Source organism: Eucalyptus grandis, chromosome 2 (genome assembly GCF_016545825.1).
Source record: "Eucalyptus grandis isolate ANBG69807.140 chromosome 2, ASM1654582v1, whole genome shotgun sequence".
Classification (NCBI taxonomy): Eukaryota; Viridiplantae; Streptophyta; class Magnoliopsida; order Myrtales; family Myrtaceae; genus Eucalyptus; species Eucalyptus grandis.
In genome coordinates, this window is record NC_052613.1 from 8,294,546 (window position 1) to 8,309,818 (window position 15,273).

Genomic DNA, 15,273 nt, shown 5'->3' on the forward strand with positions numbered 1-15,273 from the left:
AAAAAAAGAAGACGAAGGAAAGTGGGACCCACATGAGAAATAAACAAAGTAAAAAGAATTGAGAAAAAAATGGGGACAACTTTTATAGAGTTGTGGTAGAAGTGGTGAGCCGTACAATAAGTATTATGGCCAAAACACTAAAAAGGGACCGTTTAAACTAAAGGAGGAGTGGAAAAAATGTGGTCATTTATGTAATTAGATAGCAATCGCTACATAAATTTCCTCCCTTGTTTCACCAACATCAATCGCTAATTGTTCATCCTTCAACTATTACGCTTTGCGTGGGCAGCCTTGCCCATTGTTAGCACAATGCTATAAGCTTAAGATGCAGCTATGCTCCACCTGCACAACTTTTTTTTTTGGTAACTTAGGGAATCTCCGTGCGCCACTTCGTGGTTGGAGTAAACCCTGGAGGGAGTAGAGTCACCACCACCCTTGCTCCTCGAATAAGTCATGGGTTCATTTCCAATAAAGCAGACAGCGCAGGGATTCGAACACTGGACCTCTTGCGAAAGGAACTAGTGCCCAACCACTACACCGCCACCACAGGTGGTAAATAGTTCTTAATTCAGAATTCTCCACCTGCACAACTTTCAAATCAAATACTTCATAAATTTATTTCTTATTTGCTCGATATGGGTACTTCATGTCATGTACGAAAGCATTTAGGTGGCTGTAAATAATTCTATAAATTTTTACACTTCAATGGTTAAAAGGAAAAGCTAGAAACTTGCCTCTTTTATGGATTTTTTTAATAAACAAAAGGGCGGCGCTATTTCTACTCCCTATATGACTAAATTCACCCATTTTCCACCAAAAAAAAAAAAATCCCTTTGTCATTCAATTACAATTTAAATTGGTTGTCCTAAATTTATTTACTTTGCCTTTTTTAGTATTTCCATATCCATGTAAATTTTATTAAACCTAAATATTGCATAAACTAAGAACTTTCTTTTGAAAATGCTAGTGAAATATCATTATTTTGGTTGACAAAAATCAATATCATATATGAACTGTTTATGAAAAAATATTAAGATATCTCATTGTGCATAGATATTTCTCTAAGTCTTACATGCTCTCTATAAAAAATATTGCCAGTATAATAAGGGAAAAAGATAAATTCTTTGATATAGTAAATAAAGAGACTTGATAAATATTTTAGAATAATAAGATTAATAAAAAGTTCACTAAGAAAGTGAGCATTTGAGATAAGAGGGTTGAAAAATAGTTAAGTTATTATAAGATTAATGATGAAGAATAGACTTTTCACTTTATACTATATCAACAAGTGTCTTTACAATTTTCACCAAAAAAAAAAAAAAAAAACAAGGGTCTTTACAATTAGTGAGATAATTTTACATGGAGTATAAAAAACATTATAGGAATATCTAATAATGCACTTTTCTTTGATACGAAAAAAAAAACATGTGAAATGTTTAATAATGTTAATTATACTAAATAAAAAAAGGAAATGGGCCGTCATTATAAACTGCAATTGAAAGATTGAAAGCAATGTTGTCTTTTTTTGTATAAATAGGGGTGGAAATACCACCGCCCAAAAAAAAATTGAATGTAAAAATTTCTGCCATGGGTTGAACATTATGTATAATAAAATAACTTTGCCTAATTAACCTATTTATTGACTATTTTTTCCTTAAAAATGGATTACTATATTAACATCTAAAAAAGTTTGTATGATAAAAAAAAATGCAAATGTCTTTTAAAAAAGAACGGACTCAATCATCATGATAATAATAATATTATTGATATAAAATCTGACTTTTATGTTAAAGTAATTGCATGATGGGTAAATTCATAGAATGATTAGTTGGTACGATCATATCATATATATGTATGATGTTAAGAAATTTTTTACATTTTATTGTTCATAACTTTGCTCATACTATATCTAGCCTGATTGATGATTACTCTGTAATAGTATGTATGATAAAAAGGTTTATTATTAATAACGTTATATTCAATAATAAACCTTTTTATCATACATCCAATTTAAGTATTTTTTTTGTCTAGACTGGGTGCAATTTCTTTGGTTAAAATTCTAATTTTCGATACTTGTGGAAGAAAGGAGACTTGAACATTAAATTATGATATTTTAACGTAGTGGTTCCAGTTAGGTCAATGGATGGATATATGTTTTTATGAAATTGTCTTCGATGCGAGTTAATTAAAATTGTAATGATATATACGAGTTAAACGGATCAATCTATTTTATCACCCGACATGATTCTCTCATTTGCCACTTTCTAGTACCGGTGAATCAGGAAGGACAAAAAACCAATTAAGCCACTAGAGGGTGAACTTTGGCATTCAAAAGCTTTTGATGGCCCGAAATCACTTCATAAATAGCATATAAGCAGATATAAAAATTATTCATGAATTAAACATTAGCATCGTCCTCTGGTTTCTACACTTAAATCACTTTGACCTCCATTCAATATCAAAATCAACTTAAGAATGCATACACATAAAAGCTTTACATTTGTAAGTGATAGAGAAAATTGTGTAATTTCTTTATATATTTATGAAGAGTACTTATTTTTTGACTTCATAAGATGACCTTCTAGTCAACTATATATTATGATGTTGATTATAATTGATCGGGGATATGCACAGTGAAAACAGGTACCTAAGAGGTACGTTTCTAATAGATTATAATTATAAATATCAAGAAATTCATGTATGGTAGAATTTAAAATTTCAAATTAATCATAGGTCATTGTATTGACTTACGCAAAATCCAAATTCAATTTAAGCTACCATTTTAATACTCAAATAAATGTGTCAGTATAGGACCATTACTCTCTTGCCCTGTGCATATTATACATCAAATTACATTCATTAATGCTACAATATCTCAACCTTCCTTCTATATGAATCAATGACGTTGCATTGACTTATTCAAAATCTAAATTCAATTTAAGCTACCGTTAATATTTGGATAAGTATGTGTAGAAATAGGACCATTACTCTCTTGCCATATACTTATTATACATGAGATCACATTCCTTTTTTTTTTTTTCTTGTATAAATAGGTAAGCTAGATCACATTCCTTATTGCTACAAAATATCTCAAACCTCCTCCGTCACCAAACTTCTACATAAGTCCCCTCATCGTTGAGACTCTTCCTCCTCACTTAGTACTGCCATAACGAGGAGAATCGTGCGCTCTCTGGCTCTCTTGACGATCCTATTGCTTGTGACTTCATATCAGTGTCTCTCTCTCTCTCTCTCTCCCTCGGCGCCCTCATGAGTTACACGTTTATGTACATGTTAGGATTGAGTTTGTCTTAAAACTGCTTCATTTGAACTATGGGACGTAAAATTTGGAGGTATTCCTAGGGGTAAGAGAAGAAAAGCTTTCTCGCCAATTGGGGGAGGGGAGGATAGGGCGTGCGGGCATCAACACCTTAAAATAAGGAATGCATTGAGGCTGGGTGATGAGTTACCGGACTACTGTTGAAAGCCCTTGTGGGAAGTTTGCTTCTTGTTGGTTATATACGTGCTTCATACAGTGTCTAGAACCAGTATGTCTAACTAGTATCCTTGGTTCTAGACACTATGCGAATCACATATTTGTGTACATGTTTGCGATGTGTGATGATACAATTCTTTTATTTTTTTCGGGATTTTGCAGGGACATCAAGCGAGGATGAAACTGGAAGCAGCCTACCTTCTGATGAAACTCCCGCAGACGATGCCTGTTACCCCGAGTCCAAAGACTACGCGGTGCACTTCCTACGATTTGGGTGCATCAATGAAGGTTGTGTTGATGGGTTGTGCAAGTGTCGATGCACTTGATTTATTATTATTTGATGAAACAAAAATAAAAAACCTATTTTTTGTTTTTATGATCATCTGTCGTTTTCCAAATTTTTTTTTCTCTCTCTTCTATCAATTAATTAATTTATATATAAATATATGTTGGGTAAGAGAGGATACATCGCACATGCGAGCCATGGGGTTGCAAACTCTCACGCCCCCAAATCTAATAGTAATCAAATCCCCAATCCACATTGCCATCCACCTTGTGCTTCCACCTTTTTTGCTCCTTTCCCTTTATTAATTTTTATAAACCTCATTTTTAAATTATTGCCAAATTATTAAAAAATATCTTGATTAATAAATTTCCCTTTGCACTATGCTTTAACGTGTCGATATTATTTCCTTTTTGTGGGGGGTGGCTTCGGCAATCATGGTGAGCATTCACACTTTGTGGTGTGTAGACAGAATGGAACAGCTCGATTTGATTCAATACTTTGATGCTTCGTGGGTTTTATTTTGTCTTTGTTTTTAGGGACAATAACACGAATAATATATGAATTTTGATCCAATTTGCAATATCAACTATAGATTTTTAATTTGTGCAATGTGATCCATGAACGCAAGTCTAATGTAAACTTTCAATATTTTCAATGTGGTCTCTGAACTATTGATAAATATTTGATATATTCCTCTTGTTTGCATTATTTTTACATAGTTTCAAGACTAAATTAAATATTTGTTAATAATTTATGGATCACATTAAAAAAATTAAAAGTTCAAAGACAACATTGCACATTAAACCAAAGTTCATGAATTATATGGATCATTTTTCTTTGTTTTTACTTTGGCGGTCCTATGCATGCATGATCTATCCTAAGCAGTGAATATTCTCTTTATTTTTCACTTGTGTTAATGGATTCAATCTCTTGTTAAATTCATTTTGCTTTTATGTGGTTAATTATATTGAATCTCGTGACGCAAGGTGAATAATATTATTAGAATACTTGATAATTAAATAGCATATTTATCTAATAATTTAAATTTTTGGAACAGTTAACATTGGTCCCACGAAATCTCTCGATCAGCAGCACTTTCATAAAATCTTTTATAGTACCGAAGTAGGAAACCCTGAGTTTGGAGGTTTTCATATCCCTTATTTGCCTTCGTAATTGTATTTCTCCACACTCATTAATAGGTTGAAGCCTAGTTGGTGCTCCAAGGAGAATGTTAGGATATATAGACATTAAACAACGTCTCCATTTAACCGATTAAATTTTTAAAATAGTCGGTAGCAATATGTTTTTAAATATTTTTTTTGAGTACAATGGAGATGAAATTTCAAACCCACAAAGTAGACTGCTGACTGAATGAGTTAGGTAAAATATAATTTGGAGTCTTGTCGAAATTTTCTTCATGTTCAAGTCTCTACTCGCGTTTTCCATGGGCTTAAGCACCTTGATCACTCTGCTCCAATTCTAAAAAATTATCATAGGAATCAAAGGATTGCCATAGAGAATTAAATTTCGAGAAAGTTCGTGTCGACATAAGGGTGGTTATGCCAGACATGCCAATGATTTTTAAGGGGTAATGGTAAGGTGGAAAGGAAGCTCATGAGGCACTGTGAGATTGTCGGTTGTTGGTGTGCATGGAGGTGTTAGAGGAACAAGATGAAAAAGTGCCCACAATACGCTTTAACACAAGTGACAACAAAAAGGAAAGAGGAAGAAAAAGAAGAAATAAGTTCAAAAAAGGATCCCACACTCAACTATGCGGGTACAACATTTAAAGGAGGAAAAAAAACGAGGAGTAATATAGTTAATACATTGTAAAAGGAAGTGTTTAAACCCGGTAAGCAATGAAAAAAGCTTTGTTCTTGATTTTTTCTTTTTAAAGATTTAACATGATCGCAAGTTTGCAAAAAAAACCTAAAAGAAATGCGAGGTTGCAAGAACTCAATTAGTCTTTAACAATTTGCACATGACATCTCATTTTGTGGGAGTCCAAGTCACTTACGGTTTCTAAATATTCACGCATTGTATATATATCATTGTTTCGTTTCTCTCAAAGCCATTTGTGGTGAGTTGCTAAATAGTATGGATTTCCAGGTTCATATTATTTAGATGCATTAGAGTTATCTTCTTTATGTTCAGGTCTTTACTCATGTTGTTTGTGGGCTTGAGTATCTCAATCATTATGTTTTGATTTTTAGGATTCATTGTAAGAATCAAAGGATCGATGTAGAGCATTAAATTTCGAGGAAGATCATGCTAGCATAGGAGTGGTTATGCTAAACATGCTAGGGATTTGTGAGTGGCGATGGTAAGGTAAAGAGGAAGCTCATGAGGCTTTGTGAGGTTGCCTGACTATCGGTGTGCATGGAGATGTTTGGGGAGGAAGATGAAGAAGGACTAATAGTATGCTTCAACACAAGTGAGAACACTAAGAAGGAAAGCGAAAGATAAAAAAAATAAAAGAAAGAGAAACAAATTTGAAAAAGGACCCCACATGAGCACCTTGCTTAATCATGCAGGGTTCAACATTTAGAAGGAGAAAATGAAGAGCTATATGGTTAAAAGCCGTAGAAGAAAGTGTTTAAACCAAATGAGGAAGGAAAAAAAGTCTATCCTTAAATATACAAGGATGTAATATAAACGTGAGTTTGCAAGAGCTCTATTAATCTTGAATAATTTGTACCAAACATCATATTTCACGGACACCCAAGTCGCTTGCGGTTTCGTTTCTCTTGACACCGTTCACGACGAGCTGCTAAAAGGTTTGGATTTTGCTCCTCCTTTGCCTGTCCATGCACCTCATGAAGTCGCTCAAATCATTATTCGAGCTCCCTCCATTGATTGCATCTCGAGCGGCGCCGCTTATCTCCTTGGCTCGGACCCTTCGGGGTAGATTGCCCCTCAATGACTTGGTCAAAACCCGGGCCAACTCCGCGGCCTCCAGTATCTTCTCCGACCCCTCGCCGACTCGAATCCCCACGCCCAGCTCGTCCACCAGCAGCTTGGCATTCACGAATTGCTCCACACCCATCGGCCACGTCAGCATTACTGGCCCGGCGCTGAGTCCCTCCAGCATTGAGTTCCACCCGTAGTGAGTCAGGAATGTGCCCACGGCCCGGTGCCTCAATATCGCCACTTGTGGGGCCCGACCCCTTATCATGAGGCCCCCTCCCGGCGACTCGTGCTTCGAAGTCCTCGGGGACCGCCCTGACATCCCCTGCTGCCACGTGCCCTCCCCTGCTCGATTGCTTCGTGCACAGGATGAATCTGACCCCGCTTCGCTCCAGCCCGGCCGCCAGCTCATCCATTTGCCGTTGATTCAGCACAGCGTGGCTCCTGAAGCACACGTGGACGACGGACCCGCCGGAGCAGGAGTCCAGCCACGTCAACACCTCGTTGGCTGACACCAAGCTGGGCCCGCCCCTGTTGACGGGCCCGGCGGAGCCATCGCCTTCGGCCGGCAGGAGCGGGCCTGTGGCCCAAACTCAGTCGTGCTCGAGCTCTTTCCTGAGGTGATCCAGGTAGGCCTGCTCCAACCCGTCGAACGAGTTGACCACGATCCCCCAGCTCTCGATGTTGCTGATCGCGTCCTCCCGGTAGCGCTCCATCTCCGGATTGTCAGCCTCGTAGATCCTGTATACCTAGGGCAGGTGCGACCAGGGGAAGCTGGGGCGGTTCAAACAAAAGCAAAAAGCATAAGCAACATCTAGGCTGGTTCACATAGACAAGTAAGGGGACAAAAAAACATTTGATCGTATTTGATAATGACACAAAATTGTTGTTTCTAAAATAAAAATTTATTTGATAATAATACAAAATTTCTGTTTCCAAAATAAAAATTTATTTGATAACAACACAAAAATTTCTAACCCCCTCCTCCTTGATCTTGCCCCTACTCTCTACCAAACCTGCTCACTCCCGAAGCACGTTGTTCTTGTTAGCCTCATTGCATAGCTAGGTGATCCCGAAGCGACATATATTGGCTTTGAACAATGGCTCTGTTGATCATTATGTTTCGATTTTTAGGATTCATCGCAAGGATTAAAGAATCGCCATAGAGCATTAAATTTCAAAAAAGATCGTGCTATCATAAGGTGATTTTGCCGGACACGCCAAGGATTTGTGAGTGGCGATGGTAAGGTAGAGAGGAAGTTCATGAGACTCTACGAGATTGCCCAATCATCGATGTGAGTGCATGAAGGTGTCTGAGGAGGAAGATGAAGGACTGACAGTACGCTTCAACACAAGCGAGAACAAGAAGGAAAGCGGAATAAAAAAAATAAACAAATTTGAAAAGGACCCCAGACGAGCCCCACACTAAATCATGCAGGGTTCAACATTTAAAAGGAGAAAATGAAGACTTATATGGTTAATAAGCCGTAAAAGGAAGTGTTTAAACCAAATAAGGAAGGAAAAAAGTGCTACCTTTATATATATATTGGGTGTTTCACGAGATCACGAATTTGCAATGATCTCATATAAACACGAGTTCCCAAGAACTCCAAACTTTCTCATCATGACACATATATGCCTAACTTTTTCTTTGTCATAAAAAGCCATGAACTTATAAAAGTATGATAAATGCATCTTAAACTGTAATGGATAGTATATATTGGATTTTTTTGTAACAAAAAAAAATTGAGGGTATTTGTGTAATAGTTTTGGGGGGTTTTGGTGACACAAAAAAAGTTGGATATACAGTGCGTATAGTATAAGATTTTTGGTAATATATGCCCTATTTAGTAAGTTGATTGAGATTGGGTGATACTTAGTAAAAGAGAAAACTAGTGTGGCAACTGGACTATTTGAATAATCCTTTCTTTACATATGCTAGAGACCCTACTAGTGGCGACAATTAGTTGTGAACGTGTCGTTATGGGGATGGGGTAAAATTCTAATTGCACTTTTTTGAAAAGGCAACTCATCTGATATATCCAATGAGTGAATCTTATAGAGAGTACTTTGTAGAACATCTTTCTAGTGAATGCTTTCCACGTTACCTGAAGAAAGATTCGGACTCTGTTTTGTTCTTTTATTTCAGCTTCGTGCAGTTGTTTTCAACGCATAGGTCCCCTTAGCAAGCATTTACTTTGTTTGATGACACGGCGAAGGGAAAATCAAATCAAGAAAAAGCAAATTGACATTGAATCGATGCCGTTGAAACCGAACCAAATCTTATTAGAAAATAAAAAGAATAAAATTATATAAATAGTCCATGAATTTTATCTTAATATACAATATAACCTATATACTTTTAATTTATTCTATATGATCCATGAATTTTAACCTAATATGCAATAAAATTCTTGAATTTTTAATTTGTTCAATATGATATCTGAACTTTTAATAACTATTCAATTTAGTCCATAAATTATTATAGAGAGGAAGCTCGTGAGGCTTTGCGAGATCACCCGGTTATTGGTGTGCATGGAGGTGTCGGAAGAGGGAGATGAAGAATTGCTGGCAATGTGCTTCAACAAAAGGGAGAACAAGAGAAAGGAAAGCGGAAGAAAAAGAAGAAACGAATTCGAAAAATGACCCCACATGAGCCCTGCACTTGACCATGCAGGGTCCAGCATTTAAAGGAGAAAATAAAGAGTAACATGGTTAATACTATATAAAAGGAAGTGTTTAAACCAAATGAGGAGTGAAAAAATGCTATCCTTAATATTTTCTTTATAGTGTTTTCTTGCTAATTTTACAAGATCACAAGTTTGCAAAGATCTAAGAGAAAGGCAAGTTCACAAGAACTCGAATTGTCTTGAACAATTCGTACAAAACATCTTAATTCATGGGAGTCTGAGTCACTTACGGTTCCCAAAAATTCACACATTATATAAATCATCGTTTCGTTTTCTCTTTCTTGATACCTTTTACGGAGAGTTGCTAAAATGTATGCATTTTGCTCTTCCTTTGCTCATCCACACACCTCATGAAGTCGCTCAAATCTTTATCCGAGCTCCCTCCATTGATTGCATCCTGAGCAGTGCCGCTTATCTCCTTGGCTCGGACCCTTTGGGGTAGATCACCCCTCAGTGACTCGGCCAAAACCCGAGCCAACTCCTCTGCCTTCGGTATTTTCTCCAACCCCTCGCCGACCCGGATCCCCACGCCCAGCTCGTCCACCAGCAGCTTGGCATTCACGAATTGCTCTGCGCCCATTGGCCACGTCAGCATCACTGCCCCAGCGCTGAGCCCCTCCAGCGTCGAGTTCCACCCGCAATGAGTCAGGAACGTGCCCACGGCCCGGTGCCTCAATATCGGCACTTGTGGCGCCCAGCCCCTGATCACGAGGCCCCTCCCGGCCACCTGTGCTTCGAAGTCCTCCGGGACCGCCCCGATATCGCTTGCCGCCACGTGCCCTCCCCTGCTTGACTGCCTCGCGCACAAGATGAATCTGACCCTGCTGCGCTCCAGCCCGGCTGCCAGCTCATCCATTTGCCGCTGATTCAGCACGGCACGGCTCCCGAAGCACACATAGACGACGGACCCGCCTGGGCAGGCGTCCAGCCACGTCAGCACCTCGCTGGCCGATACCGAGCTGGGCCCGCCCCTGTTGACGGGCCCGGCTGAGCTATCGCCCTCGGCAGGGAGGATCGGGCCCACGGCCCAAACCCGGTCGTGCCCGAGGTCTTTCCTGAGGTGATCCAGGTAGGCACGCTCCAACCCGTCGAACGAGTTGACCACGATTCCCCAGCTCTCGATGTTGCCGATCGCGTCCTCCCGGTAGCGCTCCATCTCCGGATCTCCAGCCTCGTAGATCCTGTATACCTGGGGCAGGTGCGACCAGGGGAAGCCGGGGCGGTTCGGCAACCTCGCGAACGAGACCGTCGACCCCTCGTCGGACCGGGGGAGGTCCCGCCACAAGGCGAAGGTGACGGAGAGCGCGAAGGCGCCGGACGGCGAGAAGACGACGCGCGGGACGCCGCGGTCGCGGGCGAAGCGGTGGGTCCACCCGAGGAAGAAGTCGGAGACGACGGCGCAGGGCGGGGAGGGGTGGGACTCGAACCACCGGGAGAGGAGGGAGGTGGAGCTCGCGGAGGGCGCGGATGGTGGCGACGAGGCGCCTCTGCGGTGGGTGGGGCGTCGCGGGGGCTCCGGGGAAGGCAAGACGAGAGGCTGGAGCGAGGAGGAGGAGGCGAGGAAGGGGTCGAGCAGGTGGAGGTTCTCGGGTGTGACGACGACGGTGACGGCGACGGCGGCGGCGGCGGGGCGGGGGAGGTGGAGGAGCTTGTGGGCGAGGTCGAGGAGGGGGATGATGTGGCCGGCGGTGGGGTAGGGGTACATGAGGATGTGGACGGACATGGCTGGAGCTTCGATCAGGTTCCGGTCCAAGCCAGCAACGAGGGGAATGTGTCTATCGTCTCGCTCTCTCCGCCGCGCTTCGAGGCGGTGGGCTTTCGATGGCGGCGACGGCAGGGCGGAGGGATTTAAAAGTACGAATCCGTCGAAAAGGACGAATTTTCTCGAGCGACGTGGGGGCGCAGAGAGAGAGAGAGAGAGAGAGAGAGAGAGAGAGATGGTTTTCGTTGACTGGGAGTGATTGCTTTCGTCACCGCTGACGAACGTCCGGCGACAGCGACAAAAACGCAACAGCGATGGAGGTGGGCCCCTACCTCGGTGGGGTCCCTGGAATTGAGGACTAAGTCCATGAATTAATAATCGATTTATAATTAAATTATGATCTTGTCCTTAGATCAAAATCCATTGCTCCTGGCGATGGGATCGGTTCCAAGAAATTAATTTATGAAAGCGCATATTTTTTTTTATTTCAATGCTCGGACATGACATGGAAAACTGACATTAAATTAAAACGGTAAGTCAAATCTCGCTTCATATTATCCAGAAGAATGTGACTTGTCTATTGCTTTCGACTTTTATATCTATATGTGGTTGAGACACATTATATTTCTATGCTCACATGTGCAAGTAGATGAGAGAAATTGAAAGGGAAGAGAGAGAAGCGATACTTTTTTTTATTATCTTTTGGAGTGCAAGAAGAGACCATGTTCATTGGACAAAAGGAGCTCGTTGGGAAGGTCAATAGGGAGCCCGATGCTAGTGCCAACAAAAGTGTGGAGCATGGTGCAGTTGGCATCATAGATATTCAACTTATCAACGCTCTGCGACTTCAGGAGCAAGGAGGTGCAGAGAGATGAGAATAGCTTGTAAAAGAGAAAATAAAGAGGCGATTTGCAAGGGGTGAGGATTTTGACGTCAAAGGTCTGAAAAGAAAGAAGACGAAGGAAAGTGGGACCCACGTGAAAAAAAACAAAATATAAAGAATTGACAAAAAAAATGGCGATAACTTTTATAGAGTTGTAATAGAAGTATTAAGCCATATAAAAAGTATTATGGTCAAAACACAACAAAGGGGGTGTTTAAACCAAAGGAAGAGTGGAAAGAATGCGGTCATTTCTCTAATTAGGTTGCAATTGCTACATGAATTTCCTCCATTGTTTCCCCAACGTCAGTTGCTAGTTGTTCATCCTTCGACTATTACGCTTTGCATGGGCAACCTCGCCCAACATCGGCACGATGTTGTAAGCTTAAGTCATAGCTATCCTCCACCCGCACAACTTTCAAATTGAGTTTCTTCGTAAATTTATTTCTTTAAAGAAGGCATTTGCCATCTTATTTGCTCATTATGGGTACTTCATGTCATGTAAGAAAGCATTTAGGTGGCTGTAAATAATTCTGTAAAATTTTTACACTTCAACAGTTAAAAGGAAAAGCTAGAAACTTGCCTCTTTTATAAGATTTTTTTTTTTTTAATAAACAAAAGGGCGGTGCTCTTTCTACTCCTCATATGACTAAATTCACCCATTTTTCACAAAAATAAAATAAAATTATCCTCTATCATTCAATTACAATTTAAAATTGGTTGTCCTAAATTTATTTACTTTGTCTTTTATATCATTTCTATATCCATGTCAATTTTATCAAACCTAAATATTGCGTAAAGTAAGAACTTTGTTTTGAAAATGCTAGTGAAATATCATTATTTTGGATTGACAAAAATCAGTATCACATATGAACTATTTATGAAGAGATATTAAGATACCTAATTGTGCATAGATATTTCTCTAAGTCTTACATGCTCTCTATAAAAGTAGCTTGCCAATATAATAAGGAAAAGAGATAAATTCTTTGATAAAGAGACTTGATAAATAATTTAGACTAATAAGATTAATAAAAAGTTCACTAAAAAAGTGAGTTTTTGAGATAAGAGGGTCCAATAATAGATAAGTTATTATAAGATCAATGATGAAGAATAGACATTTCAGTTTTATACTACATCAAAAAGTGTCTTAACAATTAGTGAGATAATTTTACATGGAGTATATAAAACGTTATAAGAATATCTGATAATGCACTTTTCTTCAATGCACTAAAAAACAAAACATGTGAAATGTTTAATTATGGTAATTATCCTAAATAAAAAGGAAATCGCCATCATTATAAACTGCAATTGAAAGATTGAGAACAATGTTGTCTTTTTAGTGTAAATGGGGGTGGAAATAGTTATTTAGGGGTGGAAATAGTGCCGCCCAAACAAAATTGAATATAAAAATTTCTGCCATGGGTTGAACATTATGTATAATAAAATTACTTTGCCTAATTAACCTAATTATCGACTCTTTTTTTTTTCCTTAAAATGGATTACTATTTAAACATCTAAAAAAATCTGTATGATAAAATAAATGCAAATGTCTTTTAAAAAGAACGGACTTAATCATCATGATAATAATGTTGTTACTGATATAAAATTTAACTTTTATGTTAAAGTAATTGCATGATGGGTAAATTTATAGAATGATTAGTTGGCACGATCATATCACATATATATGACCTCTTTGATTATTACTCTGTAAAATCACGTATAATAAAAAGGTTTATTATTGAATATAATGTTATTGAGAAATATTATTGCACATCCGATTTAAGTATTTTCTGTCTAGACCGGGTGCAATTTCTCTGGTTAAAGTTCTAATTTTCGGTACTTGTGGAAGAAAGGAGACTTGAACAATAAATTATGATATTTTAGCATAGTGGTTCTAGTCAGGTCAATGGATGAGTATAAGTTTTGATGAAATTGTGTTCGATGCTAGTTAATTAAAATTTTAATGGTATATACAAGTTAAACGGATCAATCTATTTTATCACCTGACATGATTCTCTCATTTGCCACTTTTTAGCACTGGTGAATCGGGAAGGACAAATAACCCAATTAAGTCACCACAGGGTGAACTTTGGCATTCAAATGCTTTTGATGGCCTGAAATCACTTCATAAATAGCACATAAGCATATATACAAATTATTCATGAATTAAACATTAGCATCGTCCTCTGGTTTCTACACTTGTTGAAATCACTTTCACCTCCATTCAATGTCAAAATCAACTTAAGAATATATACACATAAAAGCTTTATATTTGTAAGCGATAGAGAAAATTGTGTAATTTCTTTATATATCTATGAAGATTACTTATTTATCGACTTCATAAGATGATCTTCTAGTGCAATTATATATTATGATGTTGATTTTAGTTGATCGGGGATATGCACAGTGAAAACAGGTACATGAGAGGTATGTTTCTAAGAGATTATAATTATAAATATCAAGAAATTCATGTATTCAATGGTAGAATTTAATTTCAAAGTAATCATAGGTCATTGTATTGACTTACGCAAAAGCCAAATTCAATTTAAGCTACCATTTTAATACTCAAATAAATGTGTCAATATAGGACCATTACTCTCTTGCCCATGTGCATATTATACATCAAATTACATTCATTAATGCTACAATATCTCAACCTTCCTTCTATATGAATCAATGACGTTGCATTGACTTATTCAAAATCTAAATTCAATTTAAGCTGCCGTTAATAATTGGATACGTATGTGTAGAAATAGGACCATTACTCTCTTGCCATATACATATTATACGTTGGATCACATTCCCTTTTTTTTTTTTTTTTCTCGTATAAATAGGTAAACTAGATCACATTCCTTATTGCTACAAAATATCTCAAACCTCCTCCGTCACCAAACTTCTACATAAGTCCCCTCATTGTTGAGACTCTTCCTCCTCACTTAGTATTGCCATAACGGGGAGAACCGCACTTTGGCTCTCTTGACGATCCTATTTCTTGTGACTTCATATCAGTGTCAATCTCTCTCTCTCTCTCTCTCTCTCCGTGCCTCACGAATTACACGTTTATGTACATGTTAGGAGCGAGTATGTCCTAAAACTGCTTCATTTGAACTATGGGATGTAAAATTTGGAGGTATTCCCGGGGGTAAGAGAAGAAAAGCTTTCTCTCCAATCGGGGGAGGGGAGGATAGGGCGTGCGGGCATCAACACCTTAAAATAAGGAATGCGTCAAGGTTGGGCGATTACCGGACTACCGTTGGAAGCCCTTGTTAGAAGCTTGCTTCCTGTTGGTTATATACGTGCTTCATACAGTGTCTA

The 15,273-nt window shown here is 38.6% G+C and overlaps 1 protein-coding gene across 1 annotated transcript; it reads right to left on the minus strand.

Moving 5' to 3' along the window:
• Nucleotides 1-9,680: 9,680 nt before the first annotated feature.
• On the minus strand, nucleotides 9,681-11,099 carry LOC104434378 (flavonol 3-O-glucosyltransferase UGT89B1). The gene has a single exon (XM_039306732.1). The coding sequence runs from the start codon at nucleotides 11,097-11,099 to the stop codon at nucleotides 9,681-9,683; it is 1,419 nt and encodes a 472-aa protein (XP_039162666.1).
• Nucleotides 11,100-15,273: the final 4,174 nt, after the last annotated feature.